This window comes from Elephas maximus, chromosome 7, assembly GCF_024166365.1.
Source record: "Elephas maximus indicus isolate mEleMax1 chromosome 7, mEleMax1 primary haplotype, whole genome shotgun sequence".
Taxonomy (NCBI): domain Eukaryota; kingdom Metazoa; phylum Chordata; class Mammalia; order Proboscidea; family Elephantidae; genus Elephas; species Elephas maximus.
This window is the reverse complement of record NC_064825.1, coordinates 52,446,679-52,464,876: the sequence shown is the minus strand read 5'-3', so window position 1 is coordinate 52,464,876 and position 18,198 is coordinate 52,446,679. Positions and strand designations below refer to the sequence as shown.

The window sequence follows — 18,198 nt, the reverse complement described above, 5'->3', positions numbered from 1 at the left end:
GGGAAAAAGACAATCTCTTTAACAAATGGTGCTGGCATAACTGGATATCCATCTGCAAAAAAATGAAGCAAGATCCATACCTCACACCATGCACAAAAACTTACTCAAAATGGATCAAAGACCTAAACATAAAATCTAAAATGATAAAGATCGTGGAAGAAAAAATAGGGACGCTAGGAACCCCAATACATGGCATAAACAGTATACAAAACAGTACTAACAATGCATAAACACCAGAAGAGAATCTAGATAACTGGGAGTGCCTAAAAATCAAACATTTATGCTCATCAAAAGATTTCACCAAAAGAGTAAAAAGACAACCTACGGACTGGGAAAAAAATTTTGGCTATGACAAACTCGATCAGTGTCTAATCCGCAAAATCTACAAGATACTGCAAAACCTCAACAACAAAAAGACAAATAACCCAGTTAAAAAATGGGCAAAGGGTATGAACAGACACTTCACCAAAGAAGACATTTGGGCAAATAACAGGTAAATGAGGAAATATAATCATTAGCCATTAGAAAAATGCAAATCAAAACTACAATGAGATACCAGCTCACCCAAATAAGGTTGGCATTAATTCAAGAAACACAAAATAATAAATGTTGGAGAGGTTGTGGAGAGACGGGAACACTGATACACTGCTGGTGGGAATGTAAAATGGTACAACCACTTTGGAAATTGATTAGGTGCTTCCTAAAAAAGCTAGAAATACCATTCGATCCAGCAATTCCATTCCTTGGAATATATCCTAGAGAAATAGAAGCTGTCACACAAATAGATATATGCACACCCATGTTCACTGCAGCACTGATCACAATATCAAAAAATGGAAACAACCAAGGTGTCCATCAACGAATGAATGGATAAACAAATTACGGTATAGTCACGTAACAGAATACTACGCAACAATAAAGAACAATGATGAATCAGTGAAACATCTCATAGCATGGATGAATCTGGAAGGCACTATGCTGAATGAAGTTAGTCAGTCAGAAGAGGACAAATATTGCATGAGACCAACATTGTAAGAACTCAAGAAAAGGTTTACACATAGAAGAAAACATTCTTTGATGGTTATGAGTGTGGGGAGGGAGGGAGAGGGGTATTCACTAATTAGATAGTAGACAAGAACTATTTTACTCAAGAAAAGGTTTAAACATAGGAGAAAACATTCTTTGATGGTTATGAGTGTGGGGAGGGAGGGAGAGGGTATTCACTAATTAGATAGTAGACAAGAACTATTTTAGGTGAAGGGAAGGACAACACACAATACAGGGTAAGTCAGCATAACTGGACTAAAAACCAAAAGCTAAGAAGTTTCCTGAATAGAATCAAACACTTCGAGGGACAGAGCAGCAGGGGCAGGGGTCTGGGGACCATGGTCTCAGGGGAAATCTAGGTCAACTGGCATAACAAAGTGTATTAAGAAAACGTTTTGCATTCCACTTTGGTGAATGGCATCTGGGGTCTTAAAAGCTAGCAGGTGGCCATCTAAGATGCATTAATTGGTCTCAACCCACCTGGAGCAAAGGAGAATGAAGAACACCAAAGACAAGGAAAATACGAGCCCAAGAGACCAAAAGGGCCACATAAGCCAAGGACTCCATCAGCCTGAGACCGAAGAACTAGATGGTGCCCGGCTACCACCAATGACTGCCCTGACAGGGAACACAACAGAGAATCCCTGATGGAGTAGGAGAAAAGTGAGATGGAGACCTCAAATTCTAGTAAAAAGATCAGACTTAATAGTCTGACTGAGGCTGGAGGGACCCCAGAGGTCATGGCCTCCAGACTCTTTGTTAGCCCAAAACTAAAACCATTCCTGAAGCCAACTCTTCAGACAAAGTTTATACTGGACTATAAGATATAAAATGATACTCATGAGGAGGGTGCTTAACTCAAGTAGACACATGAGACTGACTATGTGGGCAACTCCTGTCTGAAGGCGAGATGAGAAGGCAGAGGGGGATAGGAGTTGGTTGAATAGACATGGGAAATACAGCAGGGAGAGACAGTGTACTGTCACGTTGTAGGGAGAGCAACTAGGGTCACATAACATTGTGTGTATAAGATTTTACATGAGAAACTGACTTGAACTGTAAACTCTCACTTAAAGCACAATAAAAAAAATAAAAATTTCAAAACAAAAACAATTTTTGATAGTTACAAAGGAGGGGAGGGGTAGGGATGGAAAAACACTGAACAGACAATAGGTAAGTGGTAACTTTGGTGAAGGGTAAGATGGTACGCAATACTGGGGAAGCCAGCACAACTTGTCCAAGGCAAGGTCATGGAAGCTCCATAGACACATTCAAACTCCCTAAGGGACTGAACTGCTGGGCTAAGGGCTATGGGGACTATGGTCTCAGGGAACATCTAGCTCAATTGGCATAACCTAGTTTATAAAGAAAATGTTCTACATTCTACTTTGGTGAGTAGTGTCTGGGGTCTTGAAAGCTTGTGAACGGCCATCTAAGATACTCCACTGGTCTCACCCCATCGGGAGCAAGGGAGAATGAAGAAAATTAAAGATACAAGGGAAAGATTAGAACAAAGGTCTAATGGACCATAACCATCATGGCCTCCACCAGACTGGGTCCAGTACAACTAGATGGTGCCCAGTTACCACTGATGGCTCAGACAGGGATCACAATAGAGGGTTCCAGACAAAGCTGGAGTAAAACATAGAACAAAATTCTAACTTATGAAAAAAGTCCAGACTTACTGGCCTGATAGAGACTGGAGAAACCCTGAGAGTATGGCCCCCGGACACCCTTTTAGCTCAGTAATGAAGTCACTCCCAAGGTCCAGCCTTCAGCCAAAGATTCCAAACAAAAACCAAACCATTGCCATCGAGTCGATTCTGACTCATAGCGACCCTATAGGACAGAGTAGAACTGCCCCATAGAGTTTCCAAGGAGCACCTGGCGGATTCGAACTGCCAACCTCTTGGTTAGCAGCCGTAGCACTTAACCACTATGCCACCAGGGTTGCCAGCCAAAGACTAGACAGGTCCATAAAACAAAACGAGACTAAAGGGGCACAGCAGCCCAGGGGCAAGGACTAGAAGGCAGGAGGGCACAGGAAAACTGGTAATAAGGAACCCACGGTTGAGGAGGGAGAGTGTTGACATGTAGTGGGGTTGTTGGCCAATGTCATAAAACAATATGTGTACTAACTGTTTAATGAGAAACTAGTTTGTTCTGTAAACTTTCACCTAAAGTACAAAAAAAAAAGAAAAGAATCTGTCCTTCTTGTGCACTGGCAAAAAGAGAGGGGGCACAAAATGGGTGCTTATAAAGCCAATCATTAGTTCTAGGAACCAAAGCAAATAAATACAAGCCATCACTCTCACTTTGCTAGGGTCAACAAGCATCATGGATTTGTTAATAGTCCTGGATAAAGTCAGAGCAATCAGTTAAACCAATGACTCATTAGATTCAGAGAGAAGTATCCCCAAAAGCACTTCTACTAGCTATCTGATTACTAATTGAAAGTACTTTTAAGTATAGTGTTATTTCCTATTCAGTTTCACCCCTGAGAATACTACATACAGAAGAGAACATAACCCCTCTCTTTTCTACCAGTGGCTCTCTCTTGCAGATGGAAACGCCTGAAAGCTGGGGAAGGAGGCTGGTGGGTGGGGGTGAAGTATCAGTGGGTAGAGAAGAAAAGGCAATAGACATTGGAATTAGATATACAAGGATGCCAATCGTGGATCAGTCACATTTACTACCTTAAGTGACAAACTCCAGTGAAGAGTGGAAAGGGCACAAGCTGGAAACTATCACTAAGCCTTCCTTCAGCTGACAGTGCTGCCCAAGAGGACAAGGTGATGTTTGCAGAAACTTTCAGCAGCTTGAGCCAACAGGGCTGCTGGCACTTGCTGGCTGTTGGCACTACTGGTGTAGACCTTGAGCGCAACAGATCCTCAATACATTTCTTGACTTGATTTCTAAACATTCAAATGTTAAACGCTCAGATAGTGAATCAACTGATAATCATTTTAAAGCACTTACTCAGTGCAAAGAACTATGTCACCTTGCCAGGTGCTACAAAGGATGCAAAAATGAGTCAGAGATCTGCTTCAAAATAATCTAGGGGGGGGAGTACAGATGAACTAAGATTAGCCGTGGTTAGATAACTGCTGAAGCTATTGATGGTTTACATGGAGGCTCATTATGCTGTATTCTGTATACGTTTGAAATTCTCCAAAATAAAGTTAGGAGAAAAGGGGTCTAGCCATCAGGGAGCTCACTGCCTGGTAGGAACTGGACACGTATGAAAAAGGAGAAGTTAAATGCTGAGATGAGAAATGTAAGAAAAAGGAGAAGTTAAATGCTGAGATGGGAAATAAGATCAGTCATCGAAAGGTTTATGGAAGGTGAGGACTTAACCTGGCATCTGGGTGCAAATGAGGAAAGACAACGTGATGAAAAATTCCATTGATTGTGCGCTTTTCCAAAAACCTCCACTTGACAATCTGAACTTTGAAAACTCTAACGCCATATTCTTGAGGTTTTAAGAAAACAAACATACTCAAACTCCTCCTTTTGAAAGCAAATTTTATAAAAAATGAAGTTATTGTTTTCTCACAGCGCAAAGGAGAGCCAACCTGGGTCCCAGCTTGGTGCTGGTACATAGCAGACATTCAGAAAATACTATTTGAATGAACGAACGCCTGATATCCTGACTGCATGCATGTGTGCATGTGTTTTTGTGTACAGAGAGGTCTAACGGGAGCATCAGAGAATAACAATTCACCATTTATAACCTATAGCATATGCATTATCTTACCTGATTCTCATAAGAGTATAGCAAGAATCTACTCTGCCTCCAGATTTGCGGCCCCCACCCCCCCGCCACAGTCTTTTCTTCTACAGTACCATATACACACTGCTATTATATCATTGACAGCACTAGGCTATGTCTCTTTACCCGCCTTTCTTTTCCACATTAGATTGTGAGCTCCCCAAGGTCTCTGATCCCCCAAAGATTAGCACAGAGACTGGGTCAGAGCAGATACTTACTAAATATTTGTAGAAATAACTGATTAGTTTCAGATGAGGTAGGGTGTTGTGAAAGTCATGCAAAGTACCTCTACTCTGCATGAACTAATGATCAGAACCAGGAATGGATTACAGGCCTCTCATCTATTTACATCAATTTTTCTTTTAAAAATTAAGTACCTGGCGCTAAAGAAGGCCAATAAGGAGACTGAGGGGCTGGGAACAAGTTCATGACAGGAGCAAAGAAAAGCCTATCTCAATTATAGCCAAGTGTCTCAGCCAGCCTGAGGCAGGTAGTACCACATCTATATTATAAAATCCCAGGTTTTTTTGGTTTCCACCACAAAAATGACTCTTCCAAAAGTGGCCATTACTGGCAGATAAAGCCTTAAAGACCTGCTTGAAGACAATTAAAATTATTGCCTCCAACTATCAATTTCAATGGTTGCTATTTTAAGTGTCCAAAGTCTGTTTTCTTAAATAGGTCAAAGAATCCCCTTTTTCTCTCATGTACTCAAATTTTTTGTATAATCATAGCAAGAGCTTCTCTAGTTCTTCCTACCTTCCCTAGCTTTCATCAAAAGCTTCAAAGAAGCTGCCCCAGTGGAGCCCCCACTGAGGGTAGTGACTGCGGACTTCTCAACATGGATAGATGGTGGATAATAAAAATGATGATGATAATTCACCACGCATATATCATCATTTACAACAGGCTTTCAAATATTTGGTTGCCACAATAATGCAAATGACTTGCCCAAGGTCACAAAGTCAATGAGTGATAGAGCTGGGATCCAAAGCCACATATTCCCGCTCCACATCTCTTATACTTTCCATTGCACCAGGTGTAGTTCAGTACCTTAGGCTGAGTCCATCTCCCTGCCTCTGGTGAAGACAGTGAGGAGGGGGGCGGTGTGCACACAATAGTGGGAAACAGCTCACACAGATATCTGGCTAAGGGAGCCCTATGTGGAGAGAGATTTCTCACCTGTAGTTTCGGCTGATGGCTGCCACCATGAGAGCTGTCCAGCCAAGTTTGTGCCTTGCATTGACATCTGCACCTTCTGACAATAACCTAAAGAGAAACAAACATTTTCAGTGTGTGGCTCACCATGAAAGGAGCCCTGGTTGTGCAGTGGTTAAGAGCTTGGGTGCTAACTGAAAGGTCAGCAGTTCGAACCCACCAGTCACTCAGCGGGAGACAGATGTGTCAGTCTTCACTAAAGTCTGAATTCTGAGTCCTGGGAACAAGGGACCACGCAACGAGGGGGTAGACAGATGGAAGGGGAGGAACACAACCAACACTTAATAAGTACTTATTGCAGACAGTAACTGTCCTAGGCACTTAACATACTTGATCTTATCTACTTTTCACACAACTTTAAGAAGCTTCTTTAAATGGATGCGGTAACAAGGTACAGAAATGATTTGCTAAAGGTCACAAAGCTAGTTAAGGGGCAGTACAGTGATTGGAATTGGGTCAATAATGATTCTAAAGCCTGAATCTCTCTCACTTCACCATCCTTCCTCTAGACAGAACCTGGCTCTGATGTAACATAAAAAGCAAAAAACTAAATTGATTTCAGTAAATCAGTGTGATATGTGCTTAGTCCTATGCTATACATTGGGTTCGTGGGTAAGGGAAGAGAAGACATGGGATGTGACCTGGGGAAGCATACAATTTAGTTGTGGAGGCAGGACTCAGACATGGAATAATGAGAGGACAACACAAAACAGAATGAAATCTAGGCTACAGTGTCTAATTTCTGACCATAAGTGCTGTAGGAAGCCAGGAAAGGGACAGATCAAAAGTTGAGTGGTTTATCAAGGCAGGGTCTGCTTCTGAGGACAGGGTGGGCATGCTTGGGACACTGCTTGTGACTGGGAAGCTGTTTACCTCTTTGCAGGTTCTAGCAGAGTGGGCACTGGATAGAGTCTGGAGACTTGGGTTTGAGTCCCAGCACCATTCTTCTCCCTCAATCTGTAGTAAATGCTCCTCTGACCCAAGACAAACGAAATTTCTGTGCAATAAGCAGGTAACTAAGACTTGGGAGGATGCTGAGATACAGCATGTACTTCTTCTAGCATGTAGCCATGATGTCTACATGACTTTTACAGTGCTGATGCAGTGGGCAGACAGACTACCAAACACACAATTACACATTTGATGAGTGCTAGCCTCGGTGGCACAGTGTTAAGATCTATGGCTGCTAACCAAAAGGTCGGCAGTTCAAATCCACCAGCCACTCCTTGGAAACCCTATGAGGCAGTTCTCTGTTCTACAGGATCACTGTGAGTCGGAATCAACTTGATAGCAACGGGTTTGGTTTTGGTTTACGAATGGGGACCAGAGATGCACAACAAGGGAACTTACTCTCTGAGGAAAAAAAAAAGAGGAGGTGATGATAATTAAGGGGAATGAGCCAGACAAAAGGAGGTGAGGAAGGGGAAGAAGTGTTGCAGGCAGAGAGAAAGCCTCTCACCCAGGGGTGAAGAAGGCATGGGGTACGTGAGGCCCTGAAAGAGGTTTAGTATGGCTGGGACATAGAAGGTGAGAGGAGACTGCTGACGAGGCTGTGAAACCTTCATCTCTCACCTCTAGTTTGGAGGATTTCTTCTGCTGAAAGACCTGGGCCTCTTACCACAGACACTGTGAGATTTCCTTTACCCAGAAGTAATTTTCTACGGCCAAGAATATTAAAAAGGCTAAGAACTCTGGGGGTGAATCTTCTGTGTGACAAAAGTCGCTTCTTGCACAAAACCTTCCTAAGTTAGCAAGCTACATGGTGTAGTGCACAGCTCATGCTTCTGAGAGTCAAAGAGACTGGAGTTCTACTAACTGTGATTTTGATCAGATGATCTCACTATTCTGGTCTTTAGTTCAGAAGGGCTAGAAAATCAGGGGATGCAAAATCAGGACAGGATGAAGTCAATCAAAGATCCCTTTCTGAGGGAAAAGATTGAAGTGCATGTACCTCGAAGAAGGGGAATGGTTGAGAGAGGAGGGGGAAAAACATGCCAGTCAAGGCAAAAAGAACAGGATCAGAGTCGGAAGCAGGAAAGGAACAGCAAGGTATACTCAGAGACCATTAAGTAGCTCCATCTGGGTGACAGTTCACAGCAGAGAAACAGACAGTTGCTGAGGTATGTAGTGGCCACACGCAGCTTCAAATGCCAGGCTAGGAGGCCAAGGCAGTGGCTATGAGCCCTTTTTGACCCACAGGCTCCTCTGATAATATGATCAAAGTTGATGACTCTCTCTACAAACGTGCATCAGAAAGGACACACTAAGAAAATATATATTTTACACATACAAAGTCCAGGGGTTCACAGAGCCCTACAAAGTCAGTAATGGACCTCAGGTGAAAAACTGAATCTAAAAAACTGGCAAATACTGGCATGTGTGCCCCCACTCTGCACTCTTGCCTCTAGGGCAGACACCACAAGTCTCTCATAGCAGTGTCTTTTCTTATGGAGCCTTTGAAAGAGCCTCAGAATCCCCAACACAGGTTCCAATCAGCCACTATCAATCATCTGAAGGGGGTAACTGAGAGGAGACCTGTTTGCCTTTCCATAAACTTTTAACACATGTAGTGGGGTTATCATCTAAAGTTTTGAGACAAAAGAAATTATGAAATTAACCTAATATCTTAAGCAGGCTGAATTTGAAAGGGAAGTGGGGGTAGAGCATGCGGACAAGGAGATCAGTCAGGGGGCTGCTGTAATAAACCAGGGAGATGAACTAGGACAGGGAAACAAGAAGGCAGGGAGTGGCAAAAGAGAAGCTCAGTGGAGGCAAAATCCCTCACAACTCCAGTGGTTGCTGACCCGTGCTTCCCTGCCTGGGCCTGAGAATTCTAGAAGCAGCACTGCTCTGGAGGCAGGGCTGAAGAAAGAAGACTGAGATGCTTTGTCTTCCTGCCCTTTGAGGACTCAGTGTAATGTAATAAAAAAGAAAAGTGTTAATAAAGAGCTACGGAGTAAGTGAGACCTGGATTCAAATTCTGGTCTGGCTAGATAACCTTGAGGATATCACTTCTCTGAGTCTCAGTTTTCTCATTTATAAAATAATGATTAAACAAAAAAAATGCAAACCCACTGCCATCAAGTCAATTCCGACTCATCGCAACCCTATAGGACAGAGCAGAACTGCCCCATAGGGTTTCCAAGGAGCAGCTGGTGGATTCAAACTGCCAAGACCTTTTGGTTAACAGCTGAGCTCTTAAACACAGCGCCACCAGGGCTCCGTAAAAGAAGGATAACAATCTGTAATTGGCAGGGAGATCCCAGCCCAGTGCCTGACATATAGCAAGTATTCAGTACCCGGTGGTTTCTGCCTCCTTCCCTACCTCCATTTCCATCGCTTTGATGGAACAAAGTGTTCTGGTCTCGAGCTGGTAGTGCAGGTTGGCCCATTCCCAGGATTCTAGGACATGACCATGCAGGATGACCTGGATAATTAAGCCAGGCTGGCTCTAGGCACCCCTTTATTCATTTATTCAACAAACATGCACACACCCACTCTGTGCCAAGGCTCCATGCTGGCTACCCAGGAAAAGACAGAGAAAGAAGTCCTTGCTTTCTAGGACCTGAGCCAGGTAGGAATTTCTTCTGTGAGGAGGGATTGCTAGGAGAGGGGGAATCTCCAAATTTGCTATCCTCTCAATGAAGAGAGTAGACTTTCTCTGCATAAGGCAGGGTCCGGAGAGCAGGGTTTGAATCCCAGCTCTGCCACCTACAACTTTTAACACCCTGGGGAAGGTGTATCATCTCACCAAGCTGCAGTCTCTTCACAGGTTCACTGAGGATCATAATCCCTTGCCAGCTTCACAGAGGTTTTAGGAGGCTACACTGAAATACGAAGGAAAGGGCTCTACGAATCTGAGGAGTGTTCTTAGGAGGCAAATCTTGGTGTTCTTCTGTGAGACTTCAGCTTTTCAGCCCTGCCCAGCTTCCTGACTGAGCATCATTCTTTGATGATGCCTCTTAGGGCTGAGGTGTAATGGAAAAAGCAGTATCTCTGGAGTCCAAAAGCCAGAGTTTAGATTTTGGCGCTGTCACCTGTTAGCTGTGAAATGGGGGGTGGGGGGGAGTACTAATCCCTACTGTGCAAGGCAGCTGTAAGGATGACAAGAGATGCCACAGAGTAGGTCTCCATAAGGGATGGTGGGCCTGGTAAATGAAGGAAGGACCAGAACTAACTTCAAACAATACCACAAACCCAACCACAAACAACTTCTCTTCTTTTGCACCTGGGTAGACCCTTCCCCCACTTCCCCTCTGTGTGCAGAGTAGCCCAAGAAGTTAAGATTTCACAAATCAGGTCTCCTCCGTTTCATTTTGTTGCTTTGCAAGTGAATGCCCAGCGGGCAGTCATTTCAAAGTCCTGGGCCAGCTGGGCGGGTGGCTGCCTGCTGAGAGTGGCTGAAAGGGCCTCTGAGGCCTGAGAAAGCCACCCTTGCTCTCCCCTGTGATTTTCACCAAGGGACAAAATGCGGCAAGTGAATTAATCTCTTTTAAAAAGAGCAATGCTTGTGACAGAGCATGGTGTCTCCGAAAAGGTTAGGATTCCATCATCCCTGAGATCATGAGTGGAATGCTTAATGTGCGCTGCCACTCAGGGCAGAGCAGCCGGTGTCGGGGGCTAGGAGTGGGGGTGCGCATGGCAGGCCTCTCTGGGCTTACTCCAGACCTTGGGGAGGGCCCTTTCCTAATGAACTAGGTCTCCTGCTTGGCAGGGCAGTGGCAGTGGCAGATGATACTAATTGGGGAGGTTGCCCAGGGTAGTTGATAGAGAGGAGACCACATTAGAGTCCCAGAGTTGAATCCCAGTTGTTGCACAACTCTCAGGGAGTATCCCGGGGCAGGAAAAGAAGCCAGAAAGATCCTTGTTCATACCCAGGCTCTGCCACTTACTGGGTGAGTAGCCTGGGATGAGTGAGTGACTTAGCATCTCTGAATCTCATTGGATTCCCTCCTCCTCTGAGCCTGTTATTACATCTGTTAAAAAATGGAGAGGATCCACCAGCCCTACTACATATACTGCATAGGGTGCTGTGAGGAGACAATGAGACAAAATATATGAAAATACTTGGTATGCAATACAGCACTGTACACATAAAATGCTGCCATTATTATTTTCTAATCTGTGTTTTGGTTCGAAACCACCTAGCAGCTCCAACAGGAGAAAGATGTGGCAGTCTGTTTCTGTAGTACTTACAGCCTTGGAAACCCCATGGGGTCACTATGAGTTGGAATCAACTAGACAGCAGTGGGTAGGGGGTGAATTTGTGTCTACCCCATTTTAAAAAAGAGTAAAATTAGGATGATATATGAAAGGTGCATACAGAACTTGGAAGACAGATAAGTGTTCAAAATTATCTGCTAATAGATAAATGATGAACTAGTTCAAATCCCCAGGCAAGAGCAGTGGTAGAATAAGAGCTCCCTAGCTCCAGAGCTGAAGATTACCACACACACACAAAAAAAAAAACACACAAGAGAGTAACAAATCAAAGCAGAAAACAAAGTCTACTCCCACCCCCATCAGGGACCCAGGAGTGTCCAGGAAGTTACAGACCAAACAGGTTAACGGTGATTACCTCTGACAGAGGAGGGGGGGATGAGGGACTCAAACTTTCACTTTTCACTGTGCCTGCTTCTGTATTGTTTGTTTATGTGTGTGTGTATACTGTATATCATGTATACCAGTATGAACATACTTTAAAAAAAAAAAAAAAATTTCTTAGGGGAAAAAAAAGGTCCTACACTTTCCTCCTCCAAGAAGCCTTCCCTACGACAGCCTGGATGCTGCCACAATCTCCTGTGCTTACCTGTGTCAATATGGCTACACCGTTTGGCTGTCTAACTCCCCCAGTGTGTTCCTCTAGAAGCCAGGAGGCATCTTCATCTCTTCAGTCCTGGTACCTGGCACACAGAAGGGCTCAGGGTCTCAACGAATGAATGTCTACAGCGTTTACATACACAATCTCTCACTAGGCACTCATACTTCTGTCTTGTATTAGAAGTTGCCTGCTTCATAATATGTCTGTCTTTTTCAGAGAACTTAGGCTCCTGTGTATACGTGAGAGGGTGAGATGTGGCTTCTCAATCTCAGGGTTAAAAACACTGCAGACACAGACCTGAGAGCTGGAGGTCATGGATTCTAGTCACAACTCTATCAGTCACTAGCTGTGCGACCCTGGATAAATCTCTCTCACTCTGGGATTTACTTTTCTCTGCAGTAAAATAAGGGAATTGAATAGTTTCTAAAGTTCCTGACAGTTCTAATATCTTATGATTTTAAATATGTGTAGCATCAGAGTGCACACCGAGAAGTGGATTCTTAGCAGAATGTACAAGACTTCCAAAGAAAAAACAACTCCTTGGGCCTGCTGTTTGTAGGAGGGCAGGAGAGGACAGGGGACGTGGGGGCAGTTTTGGGTCATTCTGGCTAATCAGCTCTCTCACTCAGGGGAGGGAGATGCCACTTGATTTTCCTTCCTTCTTTTTTTTATGACCAATCAATACAAAGCGGCCACTGAACTTCAATCGTGCATTGTTCCAACTGATTTCCGGATCCTTCACATAAACGGGCCCTCAGCTGCAGCTGGGGAGGGAACTCAAGGGTGGAGGGCCCTGTCCCACCTGCATCAGGGGCCTGGAAGCAGTGAGCCATGCAGACCCAATCATGATTGCTATCTGGGCAATGGGGCCCTGACTGGAGCCTCGCAGAAGGCCCTGTTTACAGTAATAACAGCACCAGGCCCCGCTGTCTGAGCAGAGGCAAGGCGCCTGGGGCTAGAATCCACACTCAGCCTCCATCTGCGCCTTATCTACCCAGCCTGTCAGGGCTGGGGGTGGGGGGACCCGGAGGGAGAGGTGAGGGAGGAAGGGCTGCTCTCAGATTCCAGCCTAGGCCAGCAGGCTTCAGGCAGGGTCCTGGTACTCTAACTCCATGGAGACTGGCTGCTGTGGCATCTTTTGCATTCATTACTTGAACTGAGCACCCTCCTTCAAGGCCCAGCTAGGTGGGTACCCTTGCTCTAGGAAGTTCTCTAGATGCCAAGATTCAGTCATGCCTCGGTAGCGAGGAAGAAGAGGGACTAGCATTTATGTAGCACCTACAACAAATGCAGGGCACACTGTGTAATGTGTCTGTGCATTCTTCATAATGGATCATTTCCTATCACACACAGTTTTCAAACGTCTGGAATTAAAGAATGATCTGTATAGGTCAATCAGTCCAATCCTTCCTTTTACACATACAGAGGCTCAGAAAGAATCACCCTTGGAGGAGACTGACCCAAACGTGGGTCTGTATTCTACTCTTCCAGGTATCTCAGAATCTTAGTCATCTTATCTTATTAGCCTGCTCTACCTACCCAACAGGGATGCTATGATCAAAAGAAACAATGTGTGTGAAAGCACTTCAATTTTCCAAATGTTAGTTGCTCTTATTAAGGAGCCCTGGTGGCACGGTAGTTAAAGCAATCGACTGCTAACCAAAATGTCGGTGGTTTGAAACCACCAGTCGCTCCTCGGGAGAAAGATGTGGCAGTCTGCTTCTGTAGAGGTTTACAGCCTTGGAAACCCTGTGAGGTTGCTATGAGTCAGGATCGACTCACAGCAGAGGGTAAGTTGCTATGATTACACCTACTCTTATTTGTTCAAGGGCAGGCAGTGGGGAAGCTCAGTGAATATTTGCTGGATTAAACTGAATCAAGTCCAATGATAGTATCACCATTCTTTGTTCACCTCTCTTACAGTTTCCAGCAAGGAATTAAGCACATATAAAGGTGAACCAATTATTTTTCAAAACTTTTTATTTTGAAATAATTTCAAAACTACAGAGCAGTTACAAGAATAGTATAAAAAATCTTCAGATTCTCTTTACATTTCTCCTCATTTACTACTCCTTTTCTCTCTATATAAGTTTTCCTGAACCATTTGAGAGTTAGTTTCAAATATCATGCTCCTTTACCTCAAATACTTCAGCATGTGTTTCATAGCACAAGAATATTTTCTTACACAATCACTAAATAATGATCTAAATCAGGACATTTAACATTGATATAATATTTTTATCTAATATATAGCCCATATTAAAATTCCTTCAATTATCCCAATAATAGCCGTTTTAGCAATTTCCACCACCTGAGATCTAGGTTATAAGCCAGGAACAATGTCAGGATCAAGCATTGCATGTGACTTTGATTTCCTTTCATCTAGAATAGTTCCTCAGCCTTTCTTTGATTTGTATGATATTGGCATTTTTTAAGAGTAAGACTGGTTGTTGGTAGACTATCTTTTAATTTGAATAGCAATTTTTTGAGGTACCACTTCCTATTATTCATCCATTCATTCCAGACACTCCTCCTGGGGAGTGCTGAGCAGGGTGCCTGAGGGTGCTTTGATGTATTCTGCAGTATCTCTGTCTCAAGGAATTCACTGGACAGTTGACACACCTGGCTAACAGCTAAAATACAAGCAAGGACACTGGAGGAAGGTGCCATGGGATTGTAGGTCAGAGCAATAGAGCCACAAGGATGACTTCCTGGAGGCAGAGGCATGAGCTGTGCCAGAAAGGATGGAAAGAAGCACAGATCCCCTAACTATCTCCTGGGATCCTCTATGAAAAACATCTCCGCTTCCCTTCCCCAAGCAGTATGTGCTGTGGCTACAACTAAATAAAACACAAAAATCCAACAATACATGGTCAGTTGCGGGAGAGGTAGCCCAGGCCACCCTCATCTGGGTATCTCTACCCAGGGTTATACGGGGTGTCTCAGAGAGTCAGCACTTGCCTTGATGACTTGGTAAAAAACGGAAGGCCTGTCCAGGCAGCTGAGGTGTGGGAAAGGGCCGTGGGCGCCACCTACCGGCACCATAGCAAGACTCTAGACTGCTGCAGAGGGCAGCTGGGCAGCTGGCTTGTTGCCAGGAATCAGTGAGCCCCAGGAGTGGCTCAAACTTCACAGACAGGGTTGGCACTTGAGCCACCACTGCCAAGTTTCAGACCCCAGGAAACTTTTCACCGAAGAACGGACTGTGCAAAGCAACCACAACACCTGGCCCCCTGGAAGAGTCAGGTCAAAGGGTTAGCCTTCACTCATTCAGATTCACTCTATCAACAAAACTTAAGTAACACCTTCTCCATGCCAGGCTCTGTGCTGGAAACTGAGGGCTGAGACGAATCAGACATGGGCTGTGCTCAAAAGGAGCTCCCAATCTGAACTGGAGGTGGAGGAATGGGACAAATAGACAAATAAATGCTCTAAGTATCACATAAAAAAAAAAAAAAGTATCACGGGCACTCAGCAATGTCTGTATAGTTAGTGAGAACAAAAGCATGCTTTGCTCTTCATGTCTTGCAAAGCTCTTGAGCGGCAGGCCTCAAAAGAACTCACATTTCTTGAGCAGCCTATTATGTGGCAGACCCTGCTACATAGTATTTATGATCTCATATGAGGTCTCATAAATACGCTTCTGTATTTATGATCTCAACTGATCCCGTGATTGGAGAAGCCTGAAGCTTCCGAAGAGTAAATGACCTGCTTAAGATTACACAGCCAGTGAGCAGCAGCACTGGCCCTGGAGCCCACGCTCTCTACTGAACCACACTGCCTTCTAGTACACGCATCCCATCCACTTCTTTCCTTCTTTCCCACATTTAGCATGAGGCCAGCACATCATAGGCATATGATGGAATCAACAAGCTAACAGAACATGTTAAAGAAAGAAAAGCCTTAAGTGGAAAGGAGGTTATCTGAGGGATGGAGAGGCTCTCTGCTCAGTTCTGTTTTCTAGAACCTTCTCCCTTAGAAAAGATACTCTTCAACTAGTCTCAGGATGAGGAAGACCCAAACCATCCCACCTTCTTCTTCATGGTAGTCTCCATATCGTCACCCCTTTCATATTCACAAGTCAATACAAGGCTTTAAAGTGGTCCTGGCTTTAGGTTAAAACAAACCCAATAAACCTAGTTAAACAAAAACAAAAAAAAAAACAGGAAGCCCTGGTTCTCAGGAGATTGGGCTGATAGCAAGCTCAACAATCTAGGAGTACAATGCAGCTGTCAAGAAAGCTAATGCAAACTTAGACCATATTAACAGAAGCATAAAATCTCTTCCAAAGAAGATAACCTCCCTGCTCCTCACAATAATGGTCACATTTTTTTTTTCACACTAGGGTTCAGAACAGTCACTAAAACTGTATGGCTGTTTCATTAGAAAATGACAAAGATTTGGAGGAGACCTGAAGCCACCATTAAGGGAACCAAGGCTTATTTAGTCTGGAGCTCTGTCTCCTAAGGTCTGCAGCAGAAAAAAGGCAAGATGTGGGTTCTGTGTAGTCCTAGAGGGCAGAGCTGAGACCCAAGGGGGTGGAGTTATAGAGGGAGCTGGCATGAAAGGACAGCCTACCATGTGTCAAGTGCTATGCTAGGTGCTTTCATGCACATCACTTCAGAATTCATCACAATGTAAAATACCTTTCTACCAATTACAAAGTGCCTTTGCTTACACTACTCTAAAAAAAAAAAAAGAATACTGTTGCTGCTATAGCAACTCTATAGGACAGAGCAGAGCTGCCCCATAGGGCTTCCAAGGCCATAATCTCTATGTAAGCACACTGCCACATCTTTTTCCCACGGAGCGGCTGGTGAGTTCGAACCACTGACCTTTCAGTTAGCAGCCGAGTGCTTAACCACTGTGACACCAGGGCTCCTTCACATTACTCTAAAGACCGAAAGCAAATGTGTTGCTATTGAGTCGATTCCGACTTATAGCGACCCTACAGGATAGAGTAAAACTGCCCCATACGGTTTCCAAGGAGTGCCTGATGGATCTGAACTGCCGACCTTTCAGTTAGCAGTCGTAGCTCTTAACCTAACCGCCCAGAAATTCTTTCTACCAAGCTCCTTATATCCAAATGGTACCTACCTCCAGGCCCAGCCTAGATGTCATCTTGTCTGTTGAAGCCTTAACTTTTCATATGTATGAATTACAATTTTCTTATCAAACTGCAAGTTTCTTGAAAGGCAAAGGTCATAATGATACATTTTTATGCTCTATTTCAATGCCTTATGGGGCATATTGATCATAATGGGCCTTAAGAATGATAAATGCCAAAGAAGACATACAATTGGCCAATAAGCACATGAAAAGATGCTCATCATTAGTAATTAGGGAAATACAAATCAAAACCACAATGAGATACCAGTTCACTTCCACTAGGACGGTTGTATAAAAAAGACAGATAATAACAAGTGTTGGCCAGGGTGTGGAGGAACTGGAGCCCTCATACATTGCTGGGGGGAGTGTAAAATGGTGCAGTCACTGTGGAAAACAGTTTGGCAGTTCCTCAAAATGTTAAAAATAAGTTACTATATGGACCAGCAAGTCCACTCCTAAAAATACACTCAAGAGAAACGAAAATATAAGTCCACACAAACACTTGTACAAGAATGTTCATGTGATGTGTAAGATGGCGGACTAGGCAGACGCTACCTCGGATCCCTCTTACAACAAAGACACGGAAAAACAAGTGAATCGATCACATACATAACAATCTACGAACCCTGAACAACAAACACAGATTTAGAGACGGAGAACGAACTAATACGGGGAAGCAGCGATTGTTTCCAGAGCCTGGAGCCAGCGTACCAGTCAGGTACGGCACAAGCACAGAGACCTGCTCCACCCCCTTGAACTAACCCCGGGAGGGGGACCAGCTGGTTCCACGGGCGGCGTGGGACGCAGCCGGTAGGAGAAGTCCCCGGGAGGCAGTGACTGATCTTGGAGCAGAAAGAGCAGCATCCGAGCCGGGGAACCGTCCCGCAGGGATTAGGACTGCACGCAGCGGATTTTCTGGAAAAACTAGTTTCCCAGTGATGGCTCGGAGACAACAATCCATATCAAACCACTTAAAGAAGCAGACCGGGACAGCTTCTCCAACCCCCCAAACAAAAGAATCAAAATCTTTCCCAAATGAAGATACAATTTTGGAATTATCAGATACAGAATATAAAAAACTAATTTACAGAATGCTTAATGATATCACAAATGAAATTAGGATATCTGCAGAAAAAGCCAAGGAACACACTGATAAAACTGTTGAAGAACTCAAAAAGATTATTCAAGAACATACTGGAAAAATTAATAAGTTGCAAGAATCCATAGAGAG

The 18,198-nt window shown here is 44.1% G+C and overlaps 1 protein-coding gene across 2 annotated transcripts in view; it reads right to left on the bottom strand.

Annotated features, from left to right (window-relative positions):
- Positions 1-18,198, bottom strand: part of CLPB (caseinolytic mitochondrial matrix peptidase chaperone subunit B) — a 181,537-nt gene that overhangs the window by 139,368 nt on the left and 23,971 nt on the right. For both annotated transcript variants that reach the window (XM_049889949.1, XM_049889948.1), the window contains exon 3: positions 6,002-6,088. In XM_049889949.1, coding sequence (XP_049745906.1) covers positions 6,002-6,088 — 87 coding nt within the window. The remainder of the gene's footprint in view (positions 1-6,001; positions 6,089-18,198) is intronic.